Here is a 15,181-nt window from a genome sequence, read left to right as displayed (position 1 = left end):
AACCCGTTCAGGAAAGAAGTTCTTCCCAATATCCAACCTAAACCTCCCCTGGCACAGCTTTAGCCCATTCCCCCTCGTCCTGTCCCCAGGCACGTGGGAGAACAGACCAACCCCCACCTCGCTACAGCCTCCCTTCAGGGACCTGTAGAGTGCAATAAGGTCACCCCTGAGCCTCCTCTTCTCCAGGCTGAACAGTCCCAGCTCCCTCAGCCGCTCCTCCTAAGCCTTGTTCTCCAGACCCTTCACCAGCTTCGTTGCCCTTCTCTGGACTCGCTCGAGCACCTCCACGTCCTTCTTGTAGCGAGGGGCCCAAAACTGAACCCAGCACTCGAGGTGCGGCCTCACCAGAGCCGAGTACAGGGGGACGATCACCTCCCTGGCCCTGCTGGCCATGCTGTTCCTCACACAAGCCAGGATGCTGCTGGCCTTGGCCACCTGAGCACACTGCAGTCCCCAGCCGAATGTGTGTGAAAGGACCGTGAGAGCCCCAGCAGAGCAGCAGGCACTGCGTTTGGAAGGGGAAAGCCAAGTGCTGAAAATCCTGCGGGCAAAGCGGTGCTATGGAGCCGAAGCCATCAGCTTCCCACGCTCGGCTCCCCCACTCCCACCCAGGACCGTGCACACAGCGCCCGGCTCCTACCAAGCTGCAGATACTCGAGGGCTTCTAATTTTCAATTGAAGTCAATATTCATGCAAAATGTGGGAAAAATAAACACAGCCCAGGCCAGGCGGCCAGCGCCGCTCTCCTGCTGGGTCCCCGACCAGACGCTCTGCGGCGGCTCTGCCAGCCCGGAGCAAGGGACCCGCCTGGGTGCCGAGCGCCCGGTACTGCCTCGATGTTTTCATTAGCATTTCTACCTGATTTTAGGCGACTGCTGTACCGTGAACGGCCTTTCTCCCCGTCTCCTCTTAGCCTTTGCAACTCAGGAAGGCCTGTTCTGCTCCACCAGTCACTTGGAATGGTCAACAGCCGTCACACTCCGGTGCTGACCATTGTCCTCGGGCAGAGGCGGGAGGCTCCGAAGCCCGTCCCTCTGCGGAGGGGCAAACAACGGGGCCCGTCGCTGCTCGGACATCAAAGTTAAACAAACAGCCCCAAGCCCCCGCCTCTGCGCCCATCCTAAGGAGCTCCCCGAGGAGGTCACGACTTCCAGCTTGTCATAGCACACATCAAAGTTTGCACCACACACGAACTCGGCACACGGATTCGAATCGTGTCGCCCGAGAGCGGATATTCGGCCTTTGTGCCCTGCTTTCATCCTGTGTTTGCCCAAGTCATTAGGCTTTTTTGCTTATGAACTTGTGACTAAGTAAAGCGTCCCCGAGAGGTTGTAACATCAAAGCTCATTCTCCCGTCTGTCCCACGTTTTCCAAAATTGGATTTCTCTTTCTCTTTTCTCCTTAACTAAAAAAACTAATTGAATTTAGCTGTGGACTGAACGCATTTCGGAGTGCCTTTAAAAGGTTACGAGGAGCCACAGCGCCCAGCATGGGAACTGCGGAGGGAGGGCAACGCGCTCAGCCTTTTAGCTTCAGAAAGGCCTAGCATGAAAGACCCACGAAGGCCCCGCGAGCTGCTCTTAGGGAGCTATTTGAGACCCTGGCTGAGGGCCTGGCGTTGAGCTACGTGCCCAGCAGCATCCCGAGGCTACAGACTCGTCAGAGGCCCAAGGCGGTGTGGCTGCTGTGGAAAGGTGCTGTCAGTTGAGCGGTCACCTCTCCGCGGAGCTGCCGCCCTCCGTCTGTCACACCAGGCACGGGGCGATGGAGAGGACCCCCTCCCTCGGCTCCGCACCGCCCCAAACCGCCCAAACTTCACAGAAATTCTTGGGGGCTCAGCGTGGCTTTAAAACGGGGAGGCAGCTATGGGAGCAGCTGAGGGGGGTGGCTGAGACGAACGTACCTGGAATTTCTGTTGATAGCTGCCACCATGAGAGGGGTCCAGCCCAGCCTGTGCCTCGCGTTGACGTCCGCGCCTTCCAGCAACAACCTGGGCAGGAGAGAGGCAGGGTCAGGAAGGAGGCGCAGAGGCAGCTCCCCGAGCACGCCGCAGCCGGTGACACAGCGGAGTGTCTCCCGCTCAGCGGCCAGCAGACTCGAACTGGGAGGTGACACCAGGCGCTGCCCCTTCCAGTGGCCCAGTGCCCGCTGCCTTCATTTCTTTTTTCTCTTTTCTTCCGTTCAGCCGAGCGCCCAAAGCACCAAGCAGCAGCGAGGCGGAGAGCGAAGCTGGTTCCCCTGACGAGTTAGCCCTGCGGAGGCTCTCAGCTCATCCTACCAGTGCAAAACCCAGGTGGTACAGAAGGGGGGTCTGAAAGCGCCCTCGCCTCTGGTGCCACAGGGCAGGAGGGAAGTTCAGACTTCAGGCACAACTTGCGGAGGGCCCGGGTTAAATGAGGAGAGACAGGGTCCGAACCCTACGCGCTCGGGTGCAGCACCACGATCCCCTTCCCGCCCCAGAGGCCGGTGTGCTGCAGGAATTAACGTCCAGGGAGGTTTCAGAGAGCAGGGAGGGCGACGCAGCCATCGGCAGCCGCCCCCCTCTCGGCTCACGCTCCTTCCCTTCCCCAAACGGAGGCCGTTCCATCTTCCCGCTGGGCAGCACCGCACAGCACATCCTTCCTGCGGCAGGGATGAGCTGCCACCAAGAGCTGTGGGACGGGAGTGAAAACAAAGCCACGTTTCAGCCCTGCACGCGCCGGACGGGTGCTAGGTGTTCCCAGCCCTACAGCTACCCCAGGCAGCACGACTCGTGGCTGAGCGCAGCCGAATGCCGCTCTCCCTGCGGGTGTGACACCAGAAAACGCTCATCCAAACCAGAGGGGCACCGGGTCCTCTTTGCTCCCCTCCGGCCGTGCCTTTGTACCCCACCAGAGCGAGACTGGAGCGTGGGAGGCAACAGGCAGAGGGCTTCGGGAGGCCTGCTGTGCACATCAGCGGGCACCCAGGAGCGATTTGCACCTGCCTTTTTTGACAAGGGAGCTACCAAGTGCCCTGAGCTCCTCACCGGGTTCTTGAACTGAGATCCCACAGAGCTGGGATGGGCCCTGAGCGCAGGGAGGAAAGGAGTCCCTAGTGGGACCTGCAGGGCAGTACTGCGACAGCTGAAAAATAATCCAGTGACCGGCAGCCTTCAGTTGTGGTTCCCCAGCGTGGCTCAGAAGGCCACGATCCCCGTGAAGGATCCACAGCACCAACAGAAGGCTTACGGCTCTTTTCCAGGGCTACAACTGGAAGCTTAACGACAAAGGGCTGTCTGACAGGCAAACACGAGTCCCTTGTTCCCCCGATACTCGATGCTGGGCAGCAGCAAAGGACCGAGGCCGCATGCGGAACCCTTCCCAGACCTGCACACGCGTGCACGTTGCCAACCCCAGGCAGGTTCAGCTCCTGCGTCACCAGACGGTGCTGCACGCTGCACGGGACCAGCCTCAGCTCCCCCGGGGAAGCGTCCCTTCGCTTCCCCTCCCTCTGGCACCCGACCACCGCGAACAACCGACAGGCGTGCCTCCAGCTCTGCTGCGGCAAGAGCGCTCTCGGACAGCCGGTGACTTAGAGTACGAACGCCCGTGGGCAGCCACAAAGCTCTCCGAGCCCCTAACAGAGCTTGGACGAGGCTCGGAGGGATGGACGTGCTCGGAGGGATGCTGCCTGCAGCAGAAAGCCTCCCCCCAGCTCCATCCGTGCTGCTTCCTCTGCAGGGGCACGGACAAAAGCCCGGCAGCCTGCCCTGCCCATCGGAGGAGCTGCTCCTGCCTGCACACAGGGGGGGAAAAAAACAGCAAAAGGCAGGGGAGCCCCAGACGGAGATCTCAGCATCTCTTATCCGCCCTGCCCTGGGTGCTTGGGAACCTCCCCGCGCTGCCATCGCGCTGCCCGCCGCCCCGCGGGGTTCTGCGAGTGGTGTGGGGGCCGCGCACGAGCTGTGTCTGAGCTCGTCACGTTCCCTTGGCCGTTCCTCGTATGGGAACGCGGAGCTTCCCCCCACCCCCTGGGACAGCGTGTCGGGCTGAAAGGCCGCCTAACACCCGGCAAACGAGAGGTAAAATATTGATGCCCCAGAGGGAAAACCTGGCGGGAGCCCCGTGGGCTTCTGGCTCACCGGATGCCTCCCAGCCTGGGGCCTGCCACCTGTGGGTGCCTTTGGGGCTGTGAATAACACCGCAGGGCCTGACAGCGCGCCCCCCGCCTCACCGCCGTGTGGGCATGGCTGAGGAACAGAGCCACGAGCAGAACGCCGCCCGCCCGCCGGCTCACTGCTGCAACAGCTGGGTTTTAGCCCCAAAACAGAGGGCAGAGTAACGCTTGGTGCCTCCGGATGGTGAACGGCAGCTGAACATTTCGGTGTGGGTGTCTCAGGGGACGGGGGGGCAGCCTCAGAGTGCTCTGGAGATGCTAAGAACACCGTGTTAGCTCAGGAAAGGCTCCTTTGCTGCACGTCTGCTGGAAGTGCACGCTAGCGACGGATTAGCTGCAGCCTGAGGTTAAAGAAATGTTAAACGAGGTCTCGGTGCAGCAGCCAAACCCGCTGAAGCACGGCGCACCCAACGGCGAGGACGCTGGGCTCTCTGCGGCAGGACTCGGTGAGGGGCTCGGCGCTCAGAATGGCTCCGGTACTTTTCCACGCAGGAATCCCGCTCACCGCCAGCGTCTGGAGCGCCGCGTGACCGAGCCGAGAGGAGAGCGCTGGCAGCGGCAGAGCAGCGGCCGTGACACGCATTGACATTTCATTTAGGAGCCCCATTTAAAAAAAAAAAAAAAAACCACACTGCGAGATGCTCGGCAACTTAACAGATTTTCTAGACAACTGAACTTTATGTTCGGGGTCTTCAAGCCTATCATTAATTTTTTCCCCCGCCTGATTTAATGATATGACAATCGATACAGCGACGACCACCGCTCAGATCCTAGACAGCCAAATGTATTTACCAGCAGGAGTATTTTTTTTAATTAAATAAACTCCCCCGATCGATGCTCGGGATGTTTATCCACGTTTTAACCAAACAGGATGCAGGGCACTCACTCCTACCTCCTAAGCAGTTCCCGCGTGCCTGGCTCCTGTCGCACCCTTCTGGGGGTTTGCCCACGCGGCAGGGCCCCCGCGGAGGCAGAGCAGCGCGGGTGGAACGCCAGCAGGGCTCTGGTGCAGGGCAAGGCGCTTCTCCTGCTGGCTGGTTGTTGGGCTGTGGGCGTCTTAAGGACTAGAGCAAAACCTCAGGATTTTAGGGCAGAAAGCTCGGCGGCTTCTCCGGAGCGTTCTGCGCGGATTTTCCTGGTGGATTTCTGACACAGACCCTGCGAGCGAGGAACAGCGACCCCGAGGTTTGAGTCTGGCAGCGTCCCCTCTGCCGAGCCCCAGCCCCCCAGGGCATCGCGCAGGCTGAAGATTGCTCTGAAAATAAGAGGAGGACGCGCAGCAGCCAGCAGAACATCGCCAGGTGCTCTGGAATTTGCCGGGGGAGCCTCGGGAGCGCGCCCCGCGCTGCTTTGTGTGCCCGGGCTATTTTGCCTCGAGACAGCAGCTCGCAAAGCTCCGGCACTTTGATCCCTCCGCCCGGCAGAGCCCGAGCCGGGTCGGGACGTGCCCTCTCCCCCCGCTGCCCCCAGACAGATGTGCCTCCTATTCACCCCGCTGCCGGGGTTCTGGGTGACTAACTCGGTGACACCGCGCTCCCGGCCGAGCCCAGAGGGCATGTTTGAGTTTGTGCTCAGCGCCGGGAGCACGCTCGGCTCGCCCTGCCGACAGGTGGAGGAAGAGGAAGCTGGAAACTTGAACTTTGGCCACAACAATAGCTTCTGTTTCCCTCGGGGACGTCAACGGCTCCCCCTGCCCGTCCCCAATATGTCACTGTTTAACTGCAGGGGTGGCTGGCACCCGAAGAACCTGCCCTCGGCTCTGCAGAGGGAGGGAGGGATGGAAAAAACCATGCGAGGCAGCAGCGTCCCCAGCACGAAAGCACCATCTCCCTGCGAGGGCTGGAGACAGGATCTGCCCGTCGAGGAGCGTTGGGCAGGCTGCTGAAAAGCCTTTGATCTCGCTGCTCTTCCTCCTTGAGATGGGTCGTGGCTGCTTCCCAACCCCTGCACCACCCTCTCGGGGCTGGTAACGTGCCGCAGTGCTTCACAGAGACATGTGAGCCCCCAAAACATGCTGAAAAACATCCAAAAGTCAGAGAGAAGCTCTTATAAATCTGGATTTCTGAAGGGAAACTGAACCCTCAGAGGACAGCGGGGCTGCCCACGGCCGCGAAGGGTGGGTGAGAGCACTGCAGAGTGCCCGTGATGGGGGAAGCAGAAGAAAACCGACAGCGCTGCCCGAGCTCCCTGGTCAGAGCAGCAGTTCTTCGGGCTGGGAGAGGAAAGGACTGGGACACGCACGCTGCTGCCCGCTAACGCCTGGGCCAGCAGCGCTGGTGTGCCCCTGCTGGCATCGCCGCATCTGGGGAGGAAAAGGGAAGCGCAGGCTCACCTAAAGGAGCCCCGATCCACGGCTGACTCCCTGGGCTGTGTGTTGGGAAGAGCTCTGTGCCTGCCTGACAGCCTGCCTCGGGCCGCGGCCAGCACCCCCTGGGTGCTCCCGTGCCGAGGGACCGGGTGCTGTAAGCGCTCGCCGCCTGCTCCCGGCGCCCACGGCCCCACGTGGAGCTGACGGAAGCCATCCGGCGCTCGGCCCCACCGCGGCCGGGCCGATGACCACGGCAGCGCTTGCAATTAGCTCCCCGATGGCTCCCAGAGGCGTCCCACGCGGCACACGCTACCGTCCGTGCGGCTGTGCCAGATGAAGCAGCGTCTGTTTCCAGTGCGGATCTGGGCACGCTGAAGGGGTTGGAGCTGTTCTGCAGACAGGCACGAGGTCTGCTGTCTGCTGCGGCCGCTGCCTGCAAAGATTGGTCTTATGACTCAGCACACAAACACGGCCGGTCCTGGGAGACTGCAAGGCCAGAACGCCACGAAAAGCAGGGAAGAAATCTCGCTGCACAGGAAGCGTTACAGCAAAACCGCCTGCGATCCGGGGAGAGGCTGAGCGGCGGCACCCGCGCACTCCCCATCCTCCCCCCTTGGCCCCCGCCGCCCCGCAGGGGACACGGCTGCCCTCCTCCTCCCGTCCAGTTTCTCGGCCTCCCAGCAGAGGAGGGCAGAGCGTGCACAAGTCTGCCTCGGAATCTCACGGCCCCCGCGAAGAAATCCGAGCTGCCCAAGCTGCTCCCAGTCCCCGAGGCCAGGCGCCAAATCAAACGTAATGACCAGGCAAAAACTTCCACCGAAACACAGCGCTGCGCGACTCGGTGCTCGCGTCGTGGGAAGAGAGGGAAGGGGACATTTAAAGGGAAAAAAAAGTCTTTTTACCCTAAAAACTCAGGCGCCCGCTAGCTCAGATGTATTCCACCAGCTACAGGCCCGGTGCGGGCAAGCAGCCGGCGCAGCACAAAGCGCAGAGCAACGGCAACGAACGGCGGTGGAAGTGATCTCCCCACGCTGCCTCCACGACACCGAGATGCTCGCAGCGCTGCTAGCTGTTGGGAACAGCGTGAGGCCGGAGACCTGTGCCCCTAAGGGCCCACCTCTGCACGGATCCGTCCCGTGCTCAGCCGCTTTCCCTGCCCCAGGCACGAACCTGGAGCTCAGGACAGCGGCAGGGCAGCGGAATGCCTCCCGCGCTCCTGGTCCGTGTGTGGTGAGGGCAGAAACGGGACTGCCAGGAGGAAACCCCCCCAGCGCGCCCGAGCCCCAGGGAGCTGTGATGCAAAGCCCCTTTGTGGCTCACCTCCAGCTCCTGCCTGGGCTCAGTTCTGCCAAGGGGCTTCCAGAAATCCAGCCCTGCACCGCAGAGGGTGCTGCCCCAAGAGGGTGCTGCTCCAAGGGGGCGGCCGAAGCCCGACTCACCGCAGCCCAGTCGGGGACTTCACGAGCAGTTCCTGAATGTCTTTAACGTACCCAAACACGGACCTGTGGTTTGCGACCCGGGACAAGCAGCTGCCCAACTCCCAGCCCGCCCCCCGCACTGGGGAGAGCTGGAAGATGAGAGCAGTGCTCCCAGCGGAGCCCGTTTTACCCCCGTCTCCACGGATCTGCTGTGGTCCTGCCAGGTTCGCTCGGCTCCTCCTGGCAATTTGACTACAAAAAGGTGTAAAAGGCAGAAAGGACGAGGGAGAACACCGCTCTGGCCTGGCTGGAGGACCGCGTGGCTCCTTCCGTGACACACACGCCCGTGAAGAAAGGCGAGCAGCCTTCTAGAAGAGCAGCCTCGCCTGCCCGCACATCCCAGCACCATGCCAGGTACCGAAGGGATTCAGAAGTGAATCACCACCACGGCCGCGCAGCTCAGGGAGCGCAGCGACAAACACGCCCTCAGCTCAGGCTCCTGCAGCCGACCACAACCTCCGATTTCACCTTGTCTCAAGAGCAGAGAGAGATCCAGGCCAAAACAGCCCGACAGCGTGTGCCCAGGGGGCCGGGCTGTTTTCGTGGTGAGGAAACGCGCCCGGTCCTGCCGGCACGCGTTGCGTGTAAGCCTGGTGCTCCGCCACGCGTCCCACATCCCACATCACGTTTCTGGGGCTGCTCCTGAGTTCTGGCCTCGGGGATTAGGTCCCTGCAGCAGGTGCGGTGCTGCCACAGGCAGGAGCCCGGCCCAAACCCCCTGCGCCACAGAAGGGAACGCGTGGGATGAGCTTCGTGGCCTACGGAACAAGACGAGCAGACACGGCCGGGGAGGAGGCGGTGCAAGGACGAGTCGGAGCCTTCTGGGCTGCCTGACCAGGAGGGATCGCCGTGGGGATGCTCCACTGAGCTGCCTCTGCAACCCCCCTGTCCAACACTGGGGAGGGCAGAACCAGCTGCAGCAGCCGACGCGGAGCTTCCTGCCTTACCACCACGTCTGGCTGGATGCCTCCGAGGGCAGGAGAGCGCCCGCTCAGCTCCAGGCCTCAGGGCCACGCGGATCTGGGTGGCTGCCCGCTGTCAGGAAGGAGCCTCGGCGCTCGTCAGGGCGCTGCCCCATCACGTTCACCTGGCCAGGAACCTCGGCCGTACGCCTGCGCGTCCGCGGGCGGCTTCTTAAGAACCAGAGCTGGGACCCAGAATCAATATCAGTGTGTAAACACCAGGGGGATCGAGGCAGTCATTCTTCATGGCTTTGCTCGTTGCTTTCCCTCCAAACGCACGGAACAGCTGGGGCTGAGGCTAATTAAACCATCCACGTTAATTAGGTGTTATGTGCCGTACCGGCGAGCGGCACCGAGGGCTGGAAGGGAAGAGCTGGCTTGCCACACGCTCCAAAGGGCTCGAAGGTTAACGCGTTCCTTGACCTCAGTGCAAACATTGGAGTGGTTTCTCACCTTTAGAAGGGGGTAAGGAGAAAACCTGCCCGGGAGCTGAGAGCAGCCAGGGAAACAGCGCCCGGCCACGGGCTGGATCCAGCCTTCAGCCATGTGCTCCTCCCCACGGCAATGCCGACGTGTGTGTTGGTGACACGTCCCAAAGGCCTGTTCACCCTTGGCCAGGGAAGAAGCTTCTGGTTGGAATGAGGAGAAACCCCCTGGGCCATAAGCCTCCCGTCCACGGCTGATATTCACAACCTTCATCCTTCCACGCCTGGCTGAGAGGCTTCCAGCCGAACTCATCGCGCCCACCTCATCACCTCTCTCTGCCCAGCGGGGCAACGGCCAGACAGGGGAAATCCCCCCCACGAGGGGGTCTGCACGCAGGTAGGGCTCAGCTGCCCTGTGCTCGAAGGCAGCCCCGAGCTGGAAGGGTGCTGGGGGTGCGGTGCAGTCCCAACCCCCTGCTTCTCGAGGTTCCTGCCTCAGGAGGGCACATCCCCGCTCAGAGCTCTTAGTGCAGCGGCACAGCCCCCGAGCAGCCCCTCGGCACAGCCACACCGCGCCTCTCAGGCTGCCAAAGGCCGCCCGACGAAGCCCTTTTCAGTCCCTACAGCCTGGACCTCCTCGCTCTGTGCCTGAGGCCCTCGGGGCTCTTAGACACGAGACCTGGACAGCCTCAGGGCCGCCTTCCACGATGAGGCGTTTCGTTTTGTGTGAAATGCTGTCACCGCCTTCACGTCCTGGCTGCTGGCACAAAGCAGCAGGTTGGCCCACGGTCCCGGGACACGCGAGCAGAGCACAGTTAGAGCAGCGCCGTCCGCCTCCTGAAACACACCAGGGGTTTATTACACAGCAGCACCCTGCTGTCCGCTGCCTCTCCGGACCTCGTCCGGGAGTTCTGGAGCTGCCTCATGTCCCTGAGGCCCTGCCGCTGCCCCCCTCTGTGACCGTCCCGCTCAGTGCCGTGACTGACCGCAGCGCACTCGAGGAACGTGACGGTGAGATGCACGTGCTCAGGGAGAGGAGCAGGAAGACTCGGAAAAAGACAGCAAGATTTACCCCAAAACGCAGAGGGGGAGATCTAACGGAAGGGTGACCTGCCCTGGACAGCCCGCCTCCGGAAAGCCAGCACCTTCTCCAGTTGGTACTGCTGCTCGCGGCCCCTCCGCCTTCCACAGCACGCAGCCTGTGCCTGCACTGGGTGCACTCCTCACGTCCCCACCCGGAACCTCTCCGCTCCCCGTTAATTTCGTTCCTACAAGAAAAACTGTTCAGTGTTCACTGCGGCGTGTCGCCACCGCGCCTGGCGGGACGCAGCCCCAGGACGCAGCCCAGCAGGGCCACGCGTGCCTCGGCCCCCGCACCGCCCGCGCTCTGCTTTAGGAAGCGGCTCCTGGCTGTGCCCGCTGGCATCATCTGCGGGGGTCCTCGCGCTCCCTAGTTAGGATTCGATCACCCTGGGGGTGAGGGCAACGAAGGGGGTCGCTTCCTTCCAGCAGGAAACAGAGCTTGTTTGGGATAAGGGACACCGTTACCCCAAAGCTCTTCGGTTCCCTGCTGTGTAGCGCAGGCTTGGCTCCAAACGGCCCCGGAGCCCCCACGTGCCCTGGTTTCCTTCCGCACCTTCGGATTCCGGAGCCTGTCACCTCCCACCACGCTCTCACAGTTCTGCCCTCTGCCCCGCAGACCGAGGCGCGCTACCCGGGGCAGGCGCGGTGAGCTGAACACGGTGCTTGGGTGCCACCTGCCCAACTCACGCAGCACGGAAAAGCGAGCCCCCGGCAGCAGAGGAGGAGAGCACGCACCACAGAACGCGGCCTGGAGGATTACAGACACCTGCCTTGCTCTTTGCAATCGCCTCGGAGCCCGGAGAGCTGAACGGCACCAGAAACGAGCCTAATGCTGCACGGAGAGCTCTGTCAGAGAATCACAGAATTTCTAGGTTGGAAGAGACCTCAGGATCACCGAGTCCAACCTCTGACCTAACGCCAAGCCCTCCACTAAACCATATCCCTGAGCTCTACATCTAAACGTCTTTTAAAGACCTCCAGGGATGGGGACTCCACCCCTTCCCTGGGCAGCCTGTTCCAGTGCCTCACAACCCGTTCAGTAAAGTTCTTCCTAAAAGAACTTCACGCCAGCCTCCCCTTTCCTAGGGCTCTGCTGCAGGGGGGAGCGGGCAGGAGGGCAGAGCCTGCTGGGGTAGCGCGGGGAGCGGGGTGTTTACGCGGCCGGGGCTCCCTCTCCTGGGTGCAGCCCTCACTGCCCAGCTCGGTGTCACTGCGGGGGGCAGAGAGCAGGAGCCCCTCTTGTGACTCCGTGCCTCTGTGAGCTCCGGGCGCCTGCCCGAGGTTCTGGGCTGCTGAGGTGTGTGCTGGAGCCGAGGCTGAAGCTGCCTGGAGCAGGGGGGGGGCGGTACCTGGCACCGTCCTGTCGGGGAGGGACGTGGCAGGCACAGCCAGGCAGGGAGCTTCGAACGCGGGGTGCTGCAGGGCAGGGGCATCGGAAGGAAAGGGCACGGAACAAAGGCTGTGAGCACGCTGAGCACGCAGCACAGCTGGGCTGCGTCCAGCGGCAGCCCGGCCCTCATCAGGGGGAGCACAGAGCACCCCCGGTGCTGCTGTGCCCGAGCGGGCTCACAAATCACCCGGCCACGGCTAAGAGGCAGCTTCCTGCAATTAGGAGCAGCGGAACACATGTGCCAATTAGCTGCACGCCAATATCCTCCGCGGCCCTTGATCCACACCAGACCCCGGCCCCGGGCTGCGGCAGGGCCAGGCTGCTTCCTCCGAGCTCCAGGGGCCGCGCGGAGCATCCTCTGGCCGCGGGCCAGCAGGGCTCTCCTCCACGGAGCTCCCGGGTCCCGCACGGGCTGGGAGAGGCCAGAGAGGAGCAGGGGACGCCAGGAGGGGGGAGCACAGCGCAGCGGTGGCTGCTCCCGTCCCGTGCGGGCTTCCAGGCTGCCGAAACGTCTCTCCATAGTGGTTCGGGGCGGCTGCTTGGGGAATGGGAGACCTTGGCACCACTGGGCTGCACAAACCATGCCGGGAGGCCCTGGGGCCAAGAAAAGCCGCTGCCCTGAGCTGCAGGCAGGGGAGGGGTCGGGGGGACGAGAGAAAGGCGCTGTTGGGTAACAGCCGGTGAGTTTAACGCCGCTGACGGCTCCCGAGCAACGCCACGACCCCAGAAGAGGCAGGCGGTGCCGACAGCACAGCGCAGGAGCTGTTGGCTCGGAGACAGAGCCACCAAAACGTGGCTCTGCTGCTTCTGGCCCGGGGGGGGGGAACGTCCACGCCACGCTGCGCCGCACCGACTCGCTGCACTGACCCCTCACGCGGCGCAGGGACCTGCGATCCACCCCGCGGCTCACCGGGACCGGCTCACAGCTCCTTCGGGCTCTCCTCCTGCCCACACGCAGCCTCGTGTGGGGTCCCAGCGGTGCCAGGGAGGAGCCCAGCCCTCCCCCCGGGCTGAGAGCTTCCCCACCTTCGCACGCCTCGGAAAGCCGCTCACCTGCTGACTTCGGAGGCGTTGTTGAACCTCACGGCTTCCAGCAGAGCGTCTTCTGCAAACAGACAAAGAGAAAACGAGTCAGGGGCCGAACGGGTCCGTGTGACAACCCAGAGAGGGCACGGGGCACTGCACCAAACAGCCCAGGCCAGGAGGGATCTATTCCTGTGACCAGGGGAAAGCCGACCTGCCTGCCCGCTGCCTTCCCGCGGCCTCCCGGGAAGCCTGGTGCTGGGCTCGGGGCCGTTCAGGGCTGAGCTGCACCTCCCAAAGCGTGGGCGTGAAGCCCGGGAGCGGGGGGCACAAGGAGCAGCGCTGGGAGCAGCGGGATCCCCAGCCTGGCTGCACAGACCCCGTCCCCTTCCCACACGCACGCTCAGGCAGCAGAAGCAGCAGCTCCCTGGGTGCTGCCTCGCAGCAGGAGGATCCCCCGGGCTCCTCTCCTCCTGCCCGCAGGGAACGGCCTCCCCTCGCTACTGCCCGGCTCCCGAGGTGGCCGGGTGGAAACTCGGCCTGGAGGAGAGGGGAAAGCGTCCTGTGGGGGGCCCGGGGGCAGGCCAGCAGCGGCCTCCTGCTCCTGCGGGGCTGCTGCCAGGGAGCAACTGCGCGAACGACCGGAGGGACAACAGCGGCTGTGCCTGCAGCAAGCCCCGCGAGCTGCTCCCGGGTCCTGCGGGCGTTACAGGGCGGCTGGCACTGGGCTGCTAACGTTCCCTGCGGCAGCCCACACAGTGCCGAGCTCTGCACTGGGAGCTACAACAGCAGCGGGATCACAGCAGGGTTGTGAGCAGAGCTCGCACCACACCAGGACTCTGGTGGGCAAAAAGTGAGAGAGAAACCTCCCCAGGGCAGCTGACCTGAACCAACCCAAGGGCTATTCCACACCATGTGGGGTCACACCCAGCAAGAAAAGGGGGAAAAGGAAGAAGAGGGCAGGGGTGGGCTCTCGTTGGGAGAACGTCTGTCCTCCTCCCGAACACCGGCTGCGTGCGGTGAGGCCCTGCTGCAAGGACGTGCTCAAGCATCGCTCGGTGGTGGGATTAGAGAGGAATTCCTTTCCTCTGCACTTCCACACAGCCTCTACTTGGTTTGTCTTGTTATTCCCTTTCCCCCTCCCTCTTCCCCTTTCCCTTTTTTCCCTTTAGTTGAATTGTTTAATTAATAATATTTCCTTAATTATATATTTCTCTTTAATTAAGCCATCCTTATCTCACCCCGTGAGTTGTTCTTTCCTTTCCTTCCCCTCCTCATCTGAGGAGGGGCAGTGAGAGCGGCGGTGCTGTTCAGCTGCCCGGTGAAAGCACCGCGGCCAGGCAGCCCCACTGCAGCCCGCTCCTCCTGCGGGCGATGAAGGACACCTCCCGGCTGCCGGGGGTAGGGCAGCACCCAACTTTTTGTGCCTCTTTTTGCACGAGCAGCGGCTCGCGAGGAAAGCTGCGGAGCTGCAAGAAGCAACTGGAACGCCGTCTGGTTACCCAGAGCCCGGCAATGAGCTCCTCGCCCGGGCCGTGTGTGGGCTGCGGGGCGTCACAGGGGGTCCAGCAGCAGCCCCTCCAGTGGCGCTGACGAGGCCGCCCGGGCTGCGGCAGGGGTCGGGCAGCACCCAGAGTCCTCCCAGCCCCATATGCAACCTGCAAGCGTTCAGCTGGCCCCAAACACCCCCTGGAAGCATCCCAGGCGGCTCAGCTCGGAGGGACACGGTGGCCTCTCGGGACCCAAGCCTCGTGCCGCGGCAGCAGGAGCTGGTGGCCACCCACCAAGCGATTCCCCCATCCCCGTGGAGGGACGAAGCCGCCCGGCTCCTCCGTGCCTGGCACGCTCCCTGCTCAGGGCAGGGAAGGGGGAGAGCCGACCCCACCAACACGCGCCCTGCCAAGGAACGTGGCGCAAGCCCCATCCTGCCAGCTTCCCTCAGCCTTAGGCCCGCAGCCGGGTCCTCTCCGTGCACAAAGCCCCCGGAGACGAGGCGAAGCAGGGGGCCTGCTGGAGGGGTGCCCGGACAGCCCGTGGGACTGACGGAGCCGCGGTGACAGCGCCCTGCCGAGCCCCGGGCCCAGGTTAAGGAGCGGTTTGGGAGCCGTGCTGAGCCCGAGGACCGTCAGCATCGCACCACGGGGCTCGGGGAACCCCCGGGGCTCAGCACGGCCCCGGGACAGGGACACGGGACGCCCCTTCCCCCTCAGGGCTCCCCCCACCCGCCCCGAGGGACCCCCCCGGACCCCCCCCCCAGGACACAAGCAGCCCGGCCGGGGGGCAGCGATAGTCACCCTTGGTCGCTCGGTCCCTCACGTAGCAGGCGGCCAGCGCGGCGACGAGCAGGCCCGCGGGCGGCGCGGCTCCGTGGGCCC

The 15,181-nt window shown here is 63.4% G+C and overlaps 1 protein-coding gene across 1 annotated transcript in view; it reads right to left on the bottom strand.

The window, feature by feature from the left end:
• The window catches only part of CLPB (caseinolytic mitochondrial matrix peptidase chaperone subunit B), an 88,855-nt gene that overhangs the window by 58,125 nt on the left and 15,549 nt on the right, over positions 1-15,181 (bottom strand). Inside the window, exons 2-4 of the mRNA XM_035339697.1 lie at positions 15,101-15,169; positions 12,837-12,888; positions 1,904-1,990 (exon numbers count right to left, since the gene is read on the bottom strand). Coding sequence (XP_035195588.1) covers positions 1,904-1,990; positions 12,837-12,888; positions 15,101-15,169 — 208 coding nt within the window. The remainder of the gene's footprint in view (positions 1-1,903; positions 1,991-12,836; positions 12,889-15,100; positions 15,170-15,181) is intronic.

The sequence above is a fragment of the Oxyura jamaicensis genome, chromosome 1 (genome assembly GCF_011077185.1).
Source record: "Oxyura jamaicensis isolate SHBP4307 breed ruddy duck chromosome 1, BPBGC_Ojam_1.0, whole genome shotgun sequence".
In the NCBI taxonomy this organism is placed as follows: domain Eukaryota; kingdom Metazoa; phylum Chordata; class Aves; order Anseriformes; family Anatidae; genus Oxyura; species Oxyura jamaicensis.
The sequence above is the reverse complement of the archived record's forward strand: the minus strand, read 5'-3'. Positions and strand labels throughout refer to the sequence as shown.